The sequence below is a fragment of the Pteropus medius genome, unplaced genomic scaffold (assembly GCF_902729225.1).
Source record: "Pteropus medius unplaced genomic scaffold, Ma_sr-lr_union100, whole genome shotgun sequence".
In the NCBI taxonomy this organism is placed as follows: Eukaryota; Metazoa; Chordata; class Mammalia; order Chiroptera; family Pteropodidae; genus Pteropus; species Pteropus medius.
The window spans coordinates 66737059-66751422 of NW_024349800.1; the positions used below are offsets into that span (position 1 = coordinate 66737059).

At 39.4% G+C, this 14364-nt stretch overlaps 1 protein-coding gene across 6 annotated transcripts in view; it reads right to left on the reverse strand.

The window, feature by feature from the left end:
- The window catches only part of SIK3 (SIK family kinase 3), a 215012-nt gene that overhangs the window by 25766 nt on the left and 174882 nt on the right, over positions 1–14364 (reverse strand). For all 6 annotated transcript variants that reach the window (XM_039887970.1, XM_039887974.1, XM_039887972.1 and 3 more), the window contains 8 exons: positions 7674–7792; positions 7025–7135; positions 6340–6483; positions 5836–5913; positions 5616–5725; positions 4109–4262; positions 3683–3838; positions 515–585 (listed from right to left, as the gene is read on the reverse strand). In XM_039887970.1, the coding sequence (XP_039743904.1) occupies positions 515–585; positions 3683–3838; positions 4109–4262; positions 5616–5725; positions 5836–5913; positions 6340–6483; positions 7025–7135; positions 7674–7792 (943 nt within the window). The remainder of the gene's footprint in view (positions 1–514; positions 586–3682; positions 3839–4108; positions 4263–5615; positions 5726–5835; positions 5914–6339; positions 6484–7024; positions 7136–7673; positions 7793–14364) is intronic.

A 14364-nucleotide genomic window follows, 5' to 3' on the forward strand; every position in this document is an offset into this window, starting at 1 on the left:
AATCCCATATTCTTTTTTCAATATCTCTTTGTTGGTACAAGGGGATGGAAGAAGCACACAGCAAACAGTAGAAAAGGTATTCATTCTCCTGGAAAGGAAGAGTCCATGCCAGCGGTCCATGGCCAGACTAGCTAGGATCACTGTCATCCCAAATCTCCAATTCCTTTTCAGTAAACAGTTCTTGGCAGGTAGGAGCAGGCTTTTTGCCTTCTGAATACTATCAAGTTGCAATATGAAGGCAGGGGGCAAAAAAGGAAGGAGAAAGAAGAGAAAAAGTTCTTATGGTTATTGCTGTCACTTAGGGGACTTCCAATGGCGCTTACAGAAATGAAATTTTCTGGGTAGTCTTCTGTTACTTCCATGTGGGGAGGAACATGCCATCTGGCTTGAGCAAAGAGACCACACAAATGTTGAAGCTGCACTGTACCACCTCCTTGGGCAGAGGTGACCTTTCGTTGGTTGCAGGGGAGTCTGCCCAAGGACGTTCTGCAAGCACTGCCAGATGCCACATTACCTCTGCACAGCTTCCTGATCTGGCTCCCCATCCGAGCTCTCCTCATCCACAGGGGTAACTGCTGGCACTGCCTGAATAGAGACAGAAAGGAAAAGCTCAAGTTGGTGCTTCTGTAATATCTCTTACTCTAGATGCTGAACTTGGGACAGGCCTTTCTGTTAATTTCCTTATTTACGAAACCTTTCTTAGGACCCCTGGGCTATACCAAATTTTCATATACCTTTCTATTTTTTCACTTTTTACCTTGCTTAGATAATTTTAATTTGAATTTCTTCCTCTGATTCATCTTCATTCATTCAATTATTCCTCCAACAAACAGCTGACTGCCTACTATGTTCCAGGACGAAATATGAATTAACAGATATAGTTTTTGCCCTCATTTTATAGTCTAGTGGAGGGCAGAGACAAGTAAACAGACAATTTTAAAACAGCATGACCAGGTCCTCTCATGGGATACTTGGGAATCGAGGAAGGCATCCTGGAGGAGGTGACACCTAACCTGAAACCTAAAGGATGAAAAGGAACTAGCTAAGCAAAGAGGGAAAGGGGTCACAAGCCTCTGAGGTTTCTAGGCTGAGAGAAAAGAGAAGGCCTGCAGGTATCTGAGGACCTGAAAATATAGTCAAAACTTGTTTACTTGGAATGTCTAGGAACTGAACTGTTATTGCACATTAACGTTACTTTCAGATGTCTTTAACTCCAGAAAAGCATAATTTTTTAAAAGTACATTTTAGTACACAACCTATAACTGTGTAGTTGCAATTCAATGCTTTAAAATAGGAGCTGCCTACCAAAACATGTAAGTGAAATGAGAACCACCACAATGCGTGCATTACTGTGACTCTTCCCATCTGCTTATGGACTGGAATGCTGTGCATCCTTAATAGCTACGCTGAGCCTGGTGGCTCACATAATCACCATGCCTCAGGCACTAGAGCAAAAATCAGTGATCACTTCAGTGATTACAAAACAGCATTTTTTAAATGAATGATCTTTATAAAACAAAACAAAAAAATTTAGAATAACTCCATTGTTTGAATGTTTCTAGGGTTTTCAGATCTTTTACTATAGTTCTATAAGGCTGGAGTGAACAGGGTTGGGCAGGAAGTAGCTATGGATGAGGCAAGAGAGAAATACTGTGTCCAGCTATAAATGGCCTTGCATATCACATTAAAAACTTTATTTTGAGAAAGGGCAGTGGTGAACCATTAAAGGATTTCAAGCAAGGACATGATGTTACAAGACTTACATTTTAGAAAGCTAGCTTACTTTAGCTGCACTGTGAAAAGGGCTGGTGGTGGGCACGAGGAGGTAAGATGGGAAGCAAGGAAGCCAGCTCGGAGGCCACTGTATTAATCTAGGCAAAGGATGACAGTGGCTTAAGAAAAGGGCAGTGAAGATGTACAGAAGTAACATATTTACAGGCGCTGGGTAACTAATTTGATATGGGGAATAAGGGAGAGGGAAGAGTTAAAGATAAAATACACATCCCTCGCTTGTGTAACTAGGAGAATGACAGTGCCATTCACGGTCACTCAGGAAGAGAAATGAGTTTCACAGAGTCAGGGAAAAGTTCATTTTGGGACATGTTGAATTAAAATTGTGAGTACTTGTCAGATAATAAATCTGGGCAGTAGGCAGTCATATATGTATAGAAGTACAGAACCCAGAAGAGCATGCTGGGCTGCAGAACCATCTGGTAACTAAAATTACGAGACTGGACAAGATTATCCAGTGAGAGTATGTAAAGAGATGAAAATAGGGCCCAAGATAAAACTCTGGGTTTCTCACTAATTTCAAGGAACAAGCACAAAGGGAACCTGAAAAGGATAGGTAGGAGGAAAACAGGAAGAATGTGGTATCACAGAAGCCAAGAGAAAATACTTCAGGGAGAAAATGGTCAACAGTGACTAATACAGTTGGGAGGGCCAGAAAGATAAAGATTAAAAATGTCCACTGGATTTATAAACAAAATCTTGTTAGTGACCTTGGCAAAAACAGTTACAGTAGGCAGAGTAAGTCACTCTACCTCCCATGAAGTTGTTCCTGATCCTTCTTAACTTACACTGATTTTGGCCCTCTCTGAATGCCTCCGTGACCTACTAGTCTATGGTATTCATTCTGACACTTAATCATATATGATCTTTTACTAATATTCCAGTACTTCACATATGTTGATCTTATCTTCCTATAGTAATAAGCTCAGTGAGGCCAAGAACTACGAATATAATTCTTTCCTTTCCCATACAGCAGTGTTACTGAAGGACCTGTGCCAATCCACAAACTGTTTTGTTACTAATCCCTGATAAAATAAGTACAGAAATAGAGAGTAAGCTTTAAAAAATTTTTTATAATAATTTAACAGAATAATTTTGTCTATCGAATTGAATAAAAAAATTTAGTCTGTATTTTGTATGTCTTAAACATTTAATTTCTCTAAGAAATATATTTTATTGTATTTTACAAAGATATTCACCCAAGATGGATTAAAGGAGGAAAAAAGGTCATCAATTAGAGATATTTTGAGATGCACTGCCTTAAATCATCTAGTTAAGGGCTACAGATATAATTACTACCCAACCTTATGTACTATGAGAATGAATGAATGAATGAATGGATTTACCCATGACAGGAAAATAACCAGAAATAAACGGAACCCAGAGGAGAAAAACAATCTCTGAATGTAACTACCATATAAAAAAGTAAGATTGAGAAACACCAACTGACTAGGTTAGAGCTTGTGACACCCAATCAAGTGATCCAGGTTGTGCCAAAAACCCTAGGTAGTGTTAATCAAAGGAGAAAGGGTTGATGAGAAGATAATTTTGGAAACCAGTACAAAAAGCAATTTATTACAAAGAAAACTGCCCTCTGGCAGGATGGCAGCTGTACTTAACTAGCACATCTATAAGTGGCCTACTGAGGATGAGGCTCTCCAGGAGCAGGCTTCAGTGTAGAAATTATTTGGTTAAGAAAAGAAGTTAGCCAAAAATTAAGACTGGAAAATTCTACTAGCCTGAAGAAAATGAGAATACACTGAGCACCATAGTTTAGAGAAAGAGGAAATTCAGATATTTCAGTTGGAGATCCTGGGTTCCCAACCCTAGGCCCACACCTCTTTATTAAAAGCTCCTAAGAGAGTAAGTTGGGCTCCGTGCTGCTACTCACTGGTGTCATGGTGACAAGTGGGGAGGGTCCCCGTGGGCGCTTCAACAGCTGCTGGGCATGCAGTTGGATGTTGGCTCCTCCATCCGATGCCCTCCGGCCAAGGGGGCCCATTCCATTCAGCAGCTGTAGGGTGGGCGGCTGTAATAAGGACTGCTCCTGTCAGGAGTAGAGTGAGAAAGACAGAATGGTAAGTGCGAGTGGGGGAAAGGAAGAGAGAAAACAGCAGTACTCTGATCTACTGAAAATAAGGGATCCTTTGATGGTGCTACAGACTACAGAAATCTTCCCTCACCTCAGATGCTTTGCAAGAGAAATTATCCTTCTCTATAAGAAACCCCTTAAGTTTTAGGGAAGGTCCCTCAAAGTCTCTCAAAGGAAGCTCAAATGTGTTTCTTCTGGGGCAAGTCCTCTCCCATATCCAGGTACCTTGTACTCAAGTTGCCCAGTTGGCTGCAAATTTTGCATGGGCAACAGGTTGTGCATGAAGTTCATGTTAGGGGCCACCTGCAGAAATGGAGCCTGTGGGTTGACTCCAAGAAAGCCAGGTAGGAGCTTCTGCAGATCTTCCATAACTTCCGTGCTAAGAAACAGGGTAAGAGAGAAGTCCGGTTAATATTTTTACTCAAAAGTGCTATATCCCAAAACTGATGAAACTGATACGTTTGGTACAATTTATTTTATTTTTTAATTTTCTTCCTAAATTTGTATTTCTAAGATCCCAAAGCAAGTAGAAGCCTACTGTGAAGAATGTGACCCTCTGCCACTTTACTATTTGGGACTGGGGACAGCGATTCCTTGACCACTCATGTAAAACCAACAGCTCTGAGCCAGGAGGAAATACTGGCATCAGTCCAGTTCAGGTTTGCAAAGCCTGGAGGTGAACATAAAGTTTCTGGAGGACACCGCCACCCACTAAAACAATGGCTGCCCAAAGTAGCAACTGATTCACCAGGGAAAGAACACAATTACTCCTGTCAGTGCAGGGAGGACAGATAAGTAGTGGATGTGCACGGCTGTAGTGCTCCGACAGTAGGGTTTACAGCACACTTTAAAATAAGAGATCTTTCCACTAGCAGACAGAGACAGCTGACACAGTCTTTGGAGGCAGAATGTTTCCCTACTGCTTGTTTGAACATAGGCTGAGAACAAGAAACATAAAGGAAGCAAATCAGCAGGCCTGGGAGGCTTTTAGGGAAATCACTCAGAGAAGAGGTATTTATAAGAAAACTAGCTTTTCCCCTAGTTGAACTCTCAAGAGAACTCTTGCCACCTTCTCTTCTCTACTTAGTAGAGAAAATATTCAGAAAAGAGGTAAGGATATTTTTAATGTGGAGTCTTCAAATGTAGGACAAAAACAGAGAAAGTCAGCTTTAAGGACATTTCCCAAGTGTGAGGACATCAGGAACACACTGAAGGACTGTTCTGGGAAAACACTTTGGAAAACTGGTACTTATCCAGTGTGTTTTTGGAATCTTGTTCATTTAATTTAATTTGTAACATACATAAATTACATCATATCATCTGTCCTCACTTCCTACATGAGTCTTGCAGTAGAACATTTATTAGCAAGTATCATCTCTAGAAGCTGTGAAACTCGAATGAATTGTAAGGGGTACTTTTACATGATTTAGATCAGAAGATCTCAATCTTTGTGGGCGAAGGCACCATTTTACTCTTCACTAAAGTATTGTGATTAATTGGCATGATGGTGGCTATTGCCCACGATCCACTAGGGACAGCTCTGTAATTCTTTAGTCAAAACAAGTCTGATCTACCAGGGATCCTGAAATGGGTTAAAAACATGCCTCGGCCACTGGATCAGATCTCATCTGGGAGATACAATAAAGTAGAAAAAATTTGCCATAGTAGGAACTCAAAGTCAGGTGGGAATTCTTTGCCTTGGTGTTAATTAGGCTGTTGGCCAATTACTCACCGTGGGTCAGCCACACCCACTGTGTGCCTTCTCATTGACAAATATCGGACCAATGCTTCAGGGGAAGGCTCTTCACCCTCATCACTGTCCAAGTTCACTGTTCCATCGGGCTGAGGTGGAGGGAAACACAATTGAATTAGAACTGAGAAGTAAGGAAAGGAAGCAAGGATATGGGAAAGAAAGTGGTTTCAGCTGACAACTACTAGAGGGTGCTACTTGCCTCCACAATTTGGTTCTCTGGGTTGATCAGCTGCACCTGGGGAACGCTGATGTTCATAGTGGTCCCAGCTTGCTCTGCCTGGAAAGCAGTACATACAAATACACAAATACCTTAAACACTAGAGGGAAATGATGTCTTTCAAAGTATTCTTGATTGCTAAAGTATATGTTTCTATCTCTGAGTCTTTGGTTCTTCTGCCCTTAGAAGCTACAATAAGCAAGCATTCTTTAGAGACAACAGTCTCTCTCGGTTATTTGCCATTTCTTAAAAAAAGAAAATTGCAACTACTGTTGTCCATCTTGAGGACTCCAATATGCTTTCATCCTCTCTAAGAAAGGTTCAAATCTTTGCTTGACCTCTGACAAAAGAGATGACAGATGGAAGAGACAGAGGTAAGGAAGACCAGGAAACTCTCTTGACTTAAGAGTTAGTGAGCAATGGCTAACCACACCCCTGCCCCCGATGCTACTTGTCCTGAATCAGGTCACTGCAGTTATTGCCTACCTGGATATTGACTGGTGCTGGAAAGGCCATGGCTCGGGGCATGCTAGGAGGTGCTCCGACACGCAGGGTTTTATGTCTCTTATGTCGATCACACAGCAGGCTGTAGATGGCACTATAGTGATCATAGGCATCTGATCTTAATGACTACCAGGAGGGAAGGGAAAAGAGTAAAAAACCCTGGTGAAATGGCAAGTCAATGACCCAACCCTTTCAATAGTAACATTAGAAGACCAAAGCACCTTCTTTCCAAGCCCCAGCGAGGGGCAGAGGAAGAACAGGAGGAAAACAAAAAGACTCATGTTCCTGATGGTCATCAGATAGGAGGGGAGTTAGGGGGATGGGTGGAAAAGGTGAAGGGATTAAGAAGTACAAATTGGCAGTCACAAAATAGTCATGAGGATGTAAAGCATAGGGAATATAGTCAGTAATATTGTAATAACTATGTATGGTGTCAGATGGGTATTAGACTTATTGGTGGGATCACTTCGTAAGTTTTATAAATGTCTAATACTATGTTGCACACCTGAAACTAATGTAATATTGTATGTCAATTGTAATTAATCGACAAATTAAAAAAATGAAACTAAAAAAAGACCCAAGTTCCAAGGGAGGAGAAAAAATGAAAAAGGCAGGACAAAGGGAGTATGGCTACATCTCACTTTGTTCTCCACTCCTTTAGAGATACCTGTAGTGTTCGCTCTTTGTCCAGTCCCATGTCCTCCATGGCCAAGAGGACATCCTCATTCAGGGGGTCCACCTGTCTTTCTTCCTTTAGTTGTTGGCATTCAGCTATTAACTGTAACATAAAAACAGTCGAGCTATCAAACCCCCAATTAGCCATGTTAAGATGACATATCATATGTAATGAACAAGCTGTTCCACGTCCCTTAGCTTGGGATATTTTTGGTTGCAGACAAAGCATAAGCATCAAACCCTTGGTGCTCAGCTGTGAGCAGACAAGATCTCCACTTTCCTGAGCTTCTTGGGGTATCTGGGATGGCCATAATGGTTTAAATAAAGATATGCTATAGGAGCCATTGAACTGAGCATACTTATTAGAGGAAGGAGACATCCCCATGGTGGGTGAGCTACAGAACTATGGGCTGTACTGTCTCAACAGCCCAGAAGGGACTGTGATTTGGGGACAAGTGGTATCACTATTTTCCAACAACTCAGCTGGTTTAAAATTCCTTCTTTCATTCTGTTGCTTTAGTGTTACACAACAGTTTGTTCCCCATGCTGCCTTTTCAGGTCCTGGCCTAATTATAATCTCATGCAAAAAAGATTCCAGTAGCTCTGAGAAGAGTTCCTTAAGGCAAGTGGTACCTCCTTACCCTGTCAAAGTTGGGATCGGTGTCCCCTAGCTTCATCCACTTGTGCTTGCAGATCTGCTCCATAGAGAGGCGCTTATTCGGGTCCAATACCAGCATGTGGCGGATCAAGTGCTCACATTCTGCAAGAGACAAAGAGCCTGCCTCAGTCTCCATGAAGGAGGCACAGTGGGGCTGCCTCTAGTGAGACAAGGTTAAGAGGCAGATTTTCAAGCTCCTTGCTTCTAATTTGTCTCTTGCTCCTTGATCTTACCTATGTCATTGCTTATTCCAGAAGGGACTGGGCAAGGCAGAAAGAGGTAGAGAAAAGAGAAATTCAAATCTGGTAATCTGGTTAATATCTTCAGTAAAAGTCCGATTAGAAGAAGTCTGGGGGTAATCCATGGATTTCATTGATTTATATTATGCATGGCCCCATTTAACACAACTGATGAAGAGCTGAATGCCCTCGAAAGAGATTAAGTATTTTTTAAGGTCCTCAAAACAGTGAGTTCTTTCCTCACAGTGTGTATTACTATGTACACACTAACACTTTTGGCTTAGGTGACTAAAAGCTCTCTTCAAAATTCAGGGAAATAAAATTTCTAATCTTTCACGGTGAGAGGAGAGAAGCAGAGGCACAGGATACCTCCTTACCACACACTGGGACTCTCTGCTGGCCTATTTATCATTTTCTTAATGTTGTTTAAACATTTGCAGGTGCATACAACTGGACTCTGACCTACAGATTCAGATCAATAGATAGTTCTCTCTCGGAGATCATACTACAAAATATATTGCAGAAAGAATGATGGATTCAAAATCAAGAAGAATATATTTTAATTTCGAAAACACCCTCTAAGTTTTCTCATCTGTAAATTGAGGGTATTGAGGATGATGTGGAAGTAGTGCTTGTGACAAAGGTGGTGGTGGTGATAATAAAAACAGCAGTATTAACAGACACTCTTCTGAGCACTTTACAATGATTATTATCTCATTTAATCCTCACAGATCGGAGGAAGGTACTATCATCATTCCCATTTCAAAGATGGTAAAAATTAGGTGCAGAGAAGAAACTTGTCCAAGGTCACATGGTAAGTCGGATTTCAAACCAGACAGTCTGACTCTTTGGCTGGTGCCCTTTACCACATGCTGTAATGCCTCTGCACTATTCAGAGCTGTGGGCAGGATCCAAATTCCTGAACTATTCATTTAACATCTTCACCCAAGACACCATCATCTCTCCCTTAGACTATTGCAAAAGTCTCCTAACTGGTCTTCCTGTTTCTATTCTTACTCCTTTAGAATCTATTCTCCATAGAGAAGCAAAGGGGCTATTTCTAAAACATAAATCTGAGAATATTACTACCTTGCCTACAACTCTCTAATCTCTTTCCATAACCCTCAGGATAAACTCCAAAGTCTTGGGCCTATGGTCCCAAGCCTCCATCTCTGAGCTCATCTCTCTTGCCATTCTCCCCTTGTCTCATTGAGCTCCAGCCACACTGGCATTCTTCTTAGCTGGTGCACAGGCTTAACATACTCCTTCCCATGGCCTCTACATTTGCTGTTTCCTTTAGCTGCAATGGATGCTCCTCTGGCCATCATATGGCTGGCTCTTTGTCATTTGGGTAGGGCTTAAATGTTACTTCCTCAGAAAGCTCTTCCCTGGACACCTAAAATAGGCCTCCAGTCACTTTCTATTACATAATACTGATTTTCTTCACACTTACGACTTTGTGAATCATCTTATTTATTTACTTGTTTATTGTCTAACTCCTCCACCACAATGTAAGGTCCATGTCTTTCTTACCACTATTTTCAGTACCAAACCTCTAATACCAAAGATGGTTATTACCCCTAATAGGAGCTAAATAAATAGCTACTGAATATATATAACAAATAGGTATTTATTGAATACTTACTCTAATCAAATGAGACTGTATTTGTGGAGATGCTCTTTAAAACTATAAAATTCTGTAGTAAGTTTCTGTAGTAAGTTTAAAAATTTTGTTTCTATTTCGTTATAGCTGTGCTGAAAACAAAACTGGCCAGTGATAACAATAATAAATTATTTCTAATTTTAAAAGACTTTTTATATACAAGGCACTGTGATTAACTTTTTTCATTTATCTTCACAATACCCTTAAATTAGATATGATTAACACCATTTATAGAAGAAGAAGAAACAAGTTAACTAATGAACTCAACATTGCAAAATAATGGCAGTGCTGGAACTTGACAGTTATGCTCTTGACTGCCCTGCTACACATCTTCATATAGGTATAAATTGTTTGCTCTATTTTTTCAGAGTGAATTCAATTCTGCAACCCTACAATTTCTGCACATCTGGTAAATACTATTCTATATTATAATCTTTAAAGGAATACTAAGAATAATTAAGGCAAATTACTCTTAATTTTTACTTTATTCTAACTTTAAAAGAAAATACAACAAAGTCCCTATATCAAAATGATTTTAGAAGGCATTTATTTGTTCTTGCTTTGTGATTAAAAGTATATTCAAATTCGGTGTAGATCCTAAGGCCTGAAGTTCCTACATCTCTAAAAAAGAGTAAGTGCGATCTACGACATTAAGCTTTTATTAAAATTGTTTCCAGAATAGCAAGCATAGACCCCATAATATAGCATCTGTATAGGTTATAAATATCACTGACACACGCCTTTATAGTCTGCAATTACTTGAGGAAAAAAAATGTTCTTAATTTAGAAAGTTACTAAAGCTAAAGCCCCTTTGTAGGGAAGGCCTGGACTTGGTTCCCAAGCCATGAAATTCTTGTTAGGATCTCTAGATGGCACTCTTCTGTTTTCTTTTGGTTTCCATACAGCATTTAGTGCATGAGTGCTGATTCAGATGACCAACGCGGAATGACATTCAGTTACAAGCTTGATTTAAAACAGAGATTTTAAAAGACAATTTTCTTAAAGAAAAAATTAATCGATACCACCATAATATGTCCTGATTAGAAGACATATCTAGTTCAATTTCACGATCTTGAAACCTCTATTTAGTCATCTGTAACCATTTTTTTGGCCTCAGATGCCTTGAAAAATCTCCAGAAAAATACAAACAAGAACATACACAAAATTTTGCATATAATTTTAGGCTTTTAAAGGAGCCCAAAAAGTGTGCAAGAGATCCTCTAAGTGTCTATGGGTCCCAGGTTAAGAAGCCCTTGTTGCAGTAGTCATACCTAGAGAATAAGAGCTCTTACTTTCTATGCCCTACATAATATCTAGCATGCAAAGAAACAGAAATCTACACTTTTCATATGTTCCACAGATCAAATATGACAAAATGCAGAAAGTTAGTATTATCAACTCATACTTCGTAAGTGTCATATATATATATACAGTTCATGAAATTAAATTCAAACTAGATTTGGATGCACTATTCTACATAAAACGTGGAAAGAGGGTGGAAACAAAGGGAATAAATGCTCTCAAACCTAATAAGAGAATCAAGCACAGAACAGTCAACTAAAATGAGTGGAAAAAAGATGGGGCCTCAGATTAAAAGGTACAAATATCAACTTTCCCAGATGCCAAGAAGTACTCTAATGTCAAAATGGCTCCATCACTTGTTCCCGTCCAAAAGGCAGAGCCTTTGATACTGAATGAAACTGAAGCACTTTGGGCAATACAGGAATATGCTGTTCTGCTTATGTGTGCCAGAGCAGCAGCATCATTCAGAGGCTGCTTTCATTTGTTCTACACAAGACGCCAAGCGGTCTCTGCAGTGAAAATCACTGTGGGCCCATGAAACTTGATATGCCATCAGAATATTAACTGGAGGATGCAGGGCTCAGGCCCTGCCTGTGTTTGGATGACTTTGGAGAGAGCGCTGCTGTGTGGGCAGGGTCCTAAGACGGGAATTCAGTTGAGATTGCCAATGTGATTCCATCTAAGAAGGCCAGGTCTTAACATCTTCTTTTCTTTTTTGACCTTGATAATAAACAGCTTTCTCTAACAGGTTGAAAATATTCGGCCTGAGGGGCAAAAAATGAAGGATGGGGAAGGGGAATTAAAAATCAACTTCAAATTCACCAAAGATAGTAGTTCTGTCTCTCGTTCTCAGACTAGAAGAAGAAATAGAATAACTAAAGAAAGACTTTCCTGACTAAAACTTTGAAAACATGCTATGTGAAAAAAGGTTAAAAGCAATGAGGCCGATTTATCTTGGAGAAGTGTAGGCAAAGGTGATAAGGAACACACTGGGTATTCAAGTCTGAAGGGTTTTTATGAAGAAGACAAAGCGGATTTACATCGTGCCACCAGGGGCCTAAATATGGAATATTTAGGAAGTAGGTTCAATTTAGGAAAAGTCTTCCTAATTATTAGAGTTGATCCAAATTACTGGATCAGGGTCCTAGGGATCTGAGGTGGACTCTTTAGGGAAGTGAGAGGGGGCAGGCAGTCAAGTGGCCAGGGCCGCACCTGGAACACAGCTAATTTTATCCATATTATAGATTTAGTGTTCTGAGCAAGATCTTCATGTGCAAAATTGAGTCCAGAAACAATTGGATATGACGAACTCATTGGTACCCCACCCCCCAACTCTAAAAACCATGTAACTGTGAAAAGGGAATGATTTGTCTTGTGAAACAGTGTACTTATTATCACTAGACATGTTTAATTAGAGGCTGGCATTTGTCACTAGAAGGGCTCCCAGCATTAGGTGTGAGGAAAACTGGGAGTCCTTTAAGGACAGAGACTGTCTCTTGCTGAGTAATAGGCCTTCAATAATGCCAATGGAAAGAAATAGGGAACTAGATGACTGCTACAATTCCTTCAAAAAACTTTAATAATCGAATTCTAAGAATCCACAATAAAATGGGCATTTTTCATTTTTCAAGTTAAAAAAAGTACATAACTATCATTTTACAGAAGATTGAGAGATGGCACTGTTTGGGGGCAAAACCAGAATCACATGATTTGCAAGGCTGCCCCCTTTGAGCTTTAGAGTTCTTTGTCTCACACAGGGGGTACTTCCTTACTGATCTTTTCTGAGACTATACAGAATAATCTGTAAATCAGATTACCACTTGAGGAGACATCTGCATGGGAGCATAGCCATAACATCAAGGTTATGATACAACAAAAGAACTCTTGGCAGATGAGTGTTCTCCATAAAACCCAGGGATTTAGCTGAAAGTGTTAATAATATATCTTTAGCATGTTAAGAGAGCGAGTGACAGAGAAAAGAGTAAAAACAACACAGGGAAGGATGGAATGAAAGGTTAAAAGAGCAATTCTCAAAAAACATTATTTAATAATAATTACAGACATTTATTAAGCACTTACATGATAGAGTGCTAAACCCTTTAAGCTTATTTAAGCATTTAAGTCACACACCAACTCCTATTATTTATTATATCCATTTTATAAAGAAATTAAAAATTAGAGAAATGAAGGAACTTGACCAGATAATATGAGGCAAAACCAGGATACAAATTCTGGTCAGTCTTACTCCAAAGCCAGAGTTCTTAACCTGTATAGTACCTAAAATAAATTAATTATTGATGTTTTAGGTAGTAGCCAGCATATCTCGATAAAAGCAAATCAAATCAATTTCATTCCTCTTCTGACAGATCAAACGCCATATCATCTTCACAGGTTCCATCATGATAGGGTCATCTACAAGCCAAGTTAATAAAAAATGGGCTTGGTAAATTCATGATCAGAAGACTGTGAACTAGCTGGAAAACAATGTTAAGGGGCAATGTTAAGTTGAATTAAATGCACTACAGAAGAGTGAACTTAGTTTATAGACTCTGCTTGTTGCACGGTGATGAAGACTATAATGGAAGGCTAGAAACAACAGGCTTTCTCAATCAAGGAATCACAGACAAGGAGAAAAGATAGGCGGTGATTTAGGGAACTAGAATCTTCAGGCTGATCCTATAAGGGAGGGAATGCCAAACGTCCCTTAAATCCTTCATGTGATACCAAAAGTATGGGACATGGCAAAGCAGTCATTTTCAGCTCTGTGGGCAGAGGAATGGTCTGAAAGAAACTGAGTCATAGATTCTTTCTGACCACATAAAATTACTTTGAGCTGGGGAAACAGAAGACATCTGTGTGCCAGAAGGCATGGAAAGAACGCAAAGAAAAAGCAATTATCCAGGAAATTCATGTTTCTTATAGGTGCTTGGAGGAAAGGTATTGTCTGGTTTCTTGTATGCTCTTTCCAGTAAATACTAAGTGTGTAAAAGGTAATCCCAAAGCATTTAGCCCAAGAGTTCTTTATTTTCAATAATTTTAACAAACTTCTTAATAATATTTAATTCTCTAAAACAATTAAATTTCCAAAGAGGCTCTATTTTCCTCAAATCTCAAAATCTGAAAAGAAGACAAAAATAAATTGGTTATTAAATTTCTAAAACATCTGTTTTTCTGGAAAATAAATAACTTTATACATTTTTTAAAAAAGTTAAATGGCACCAAAGTCTTAAGATTTTCAGAACAAGGGTATCATGTGCTATACTGCCTGATTCTGTTATCTATTCACTTTGTCCAGATCAGGTACCAGTCTGGGGCAGAACCAATACTATTATAGCAGACAAGTAGAATGAGATTTTTAAGTGGTCTGCAAGGACAATCTCTGGATGGAGGAACATGGTTTTGTTAAGAGTCTATGCCCTTACTTTATACATTCTAAATCTACAAATGTTTGTGACCCAGAGCTCTTCTTT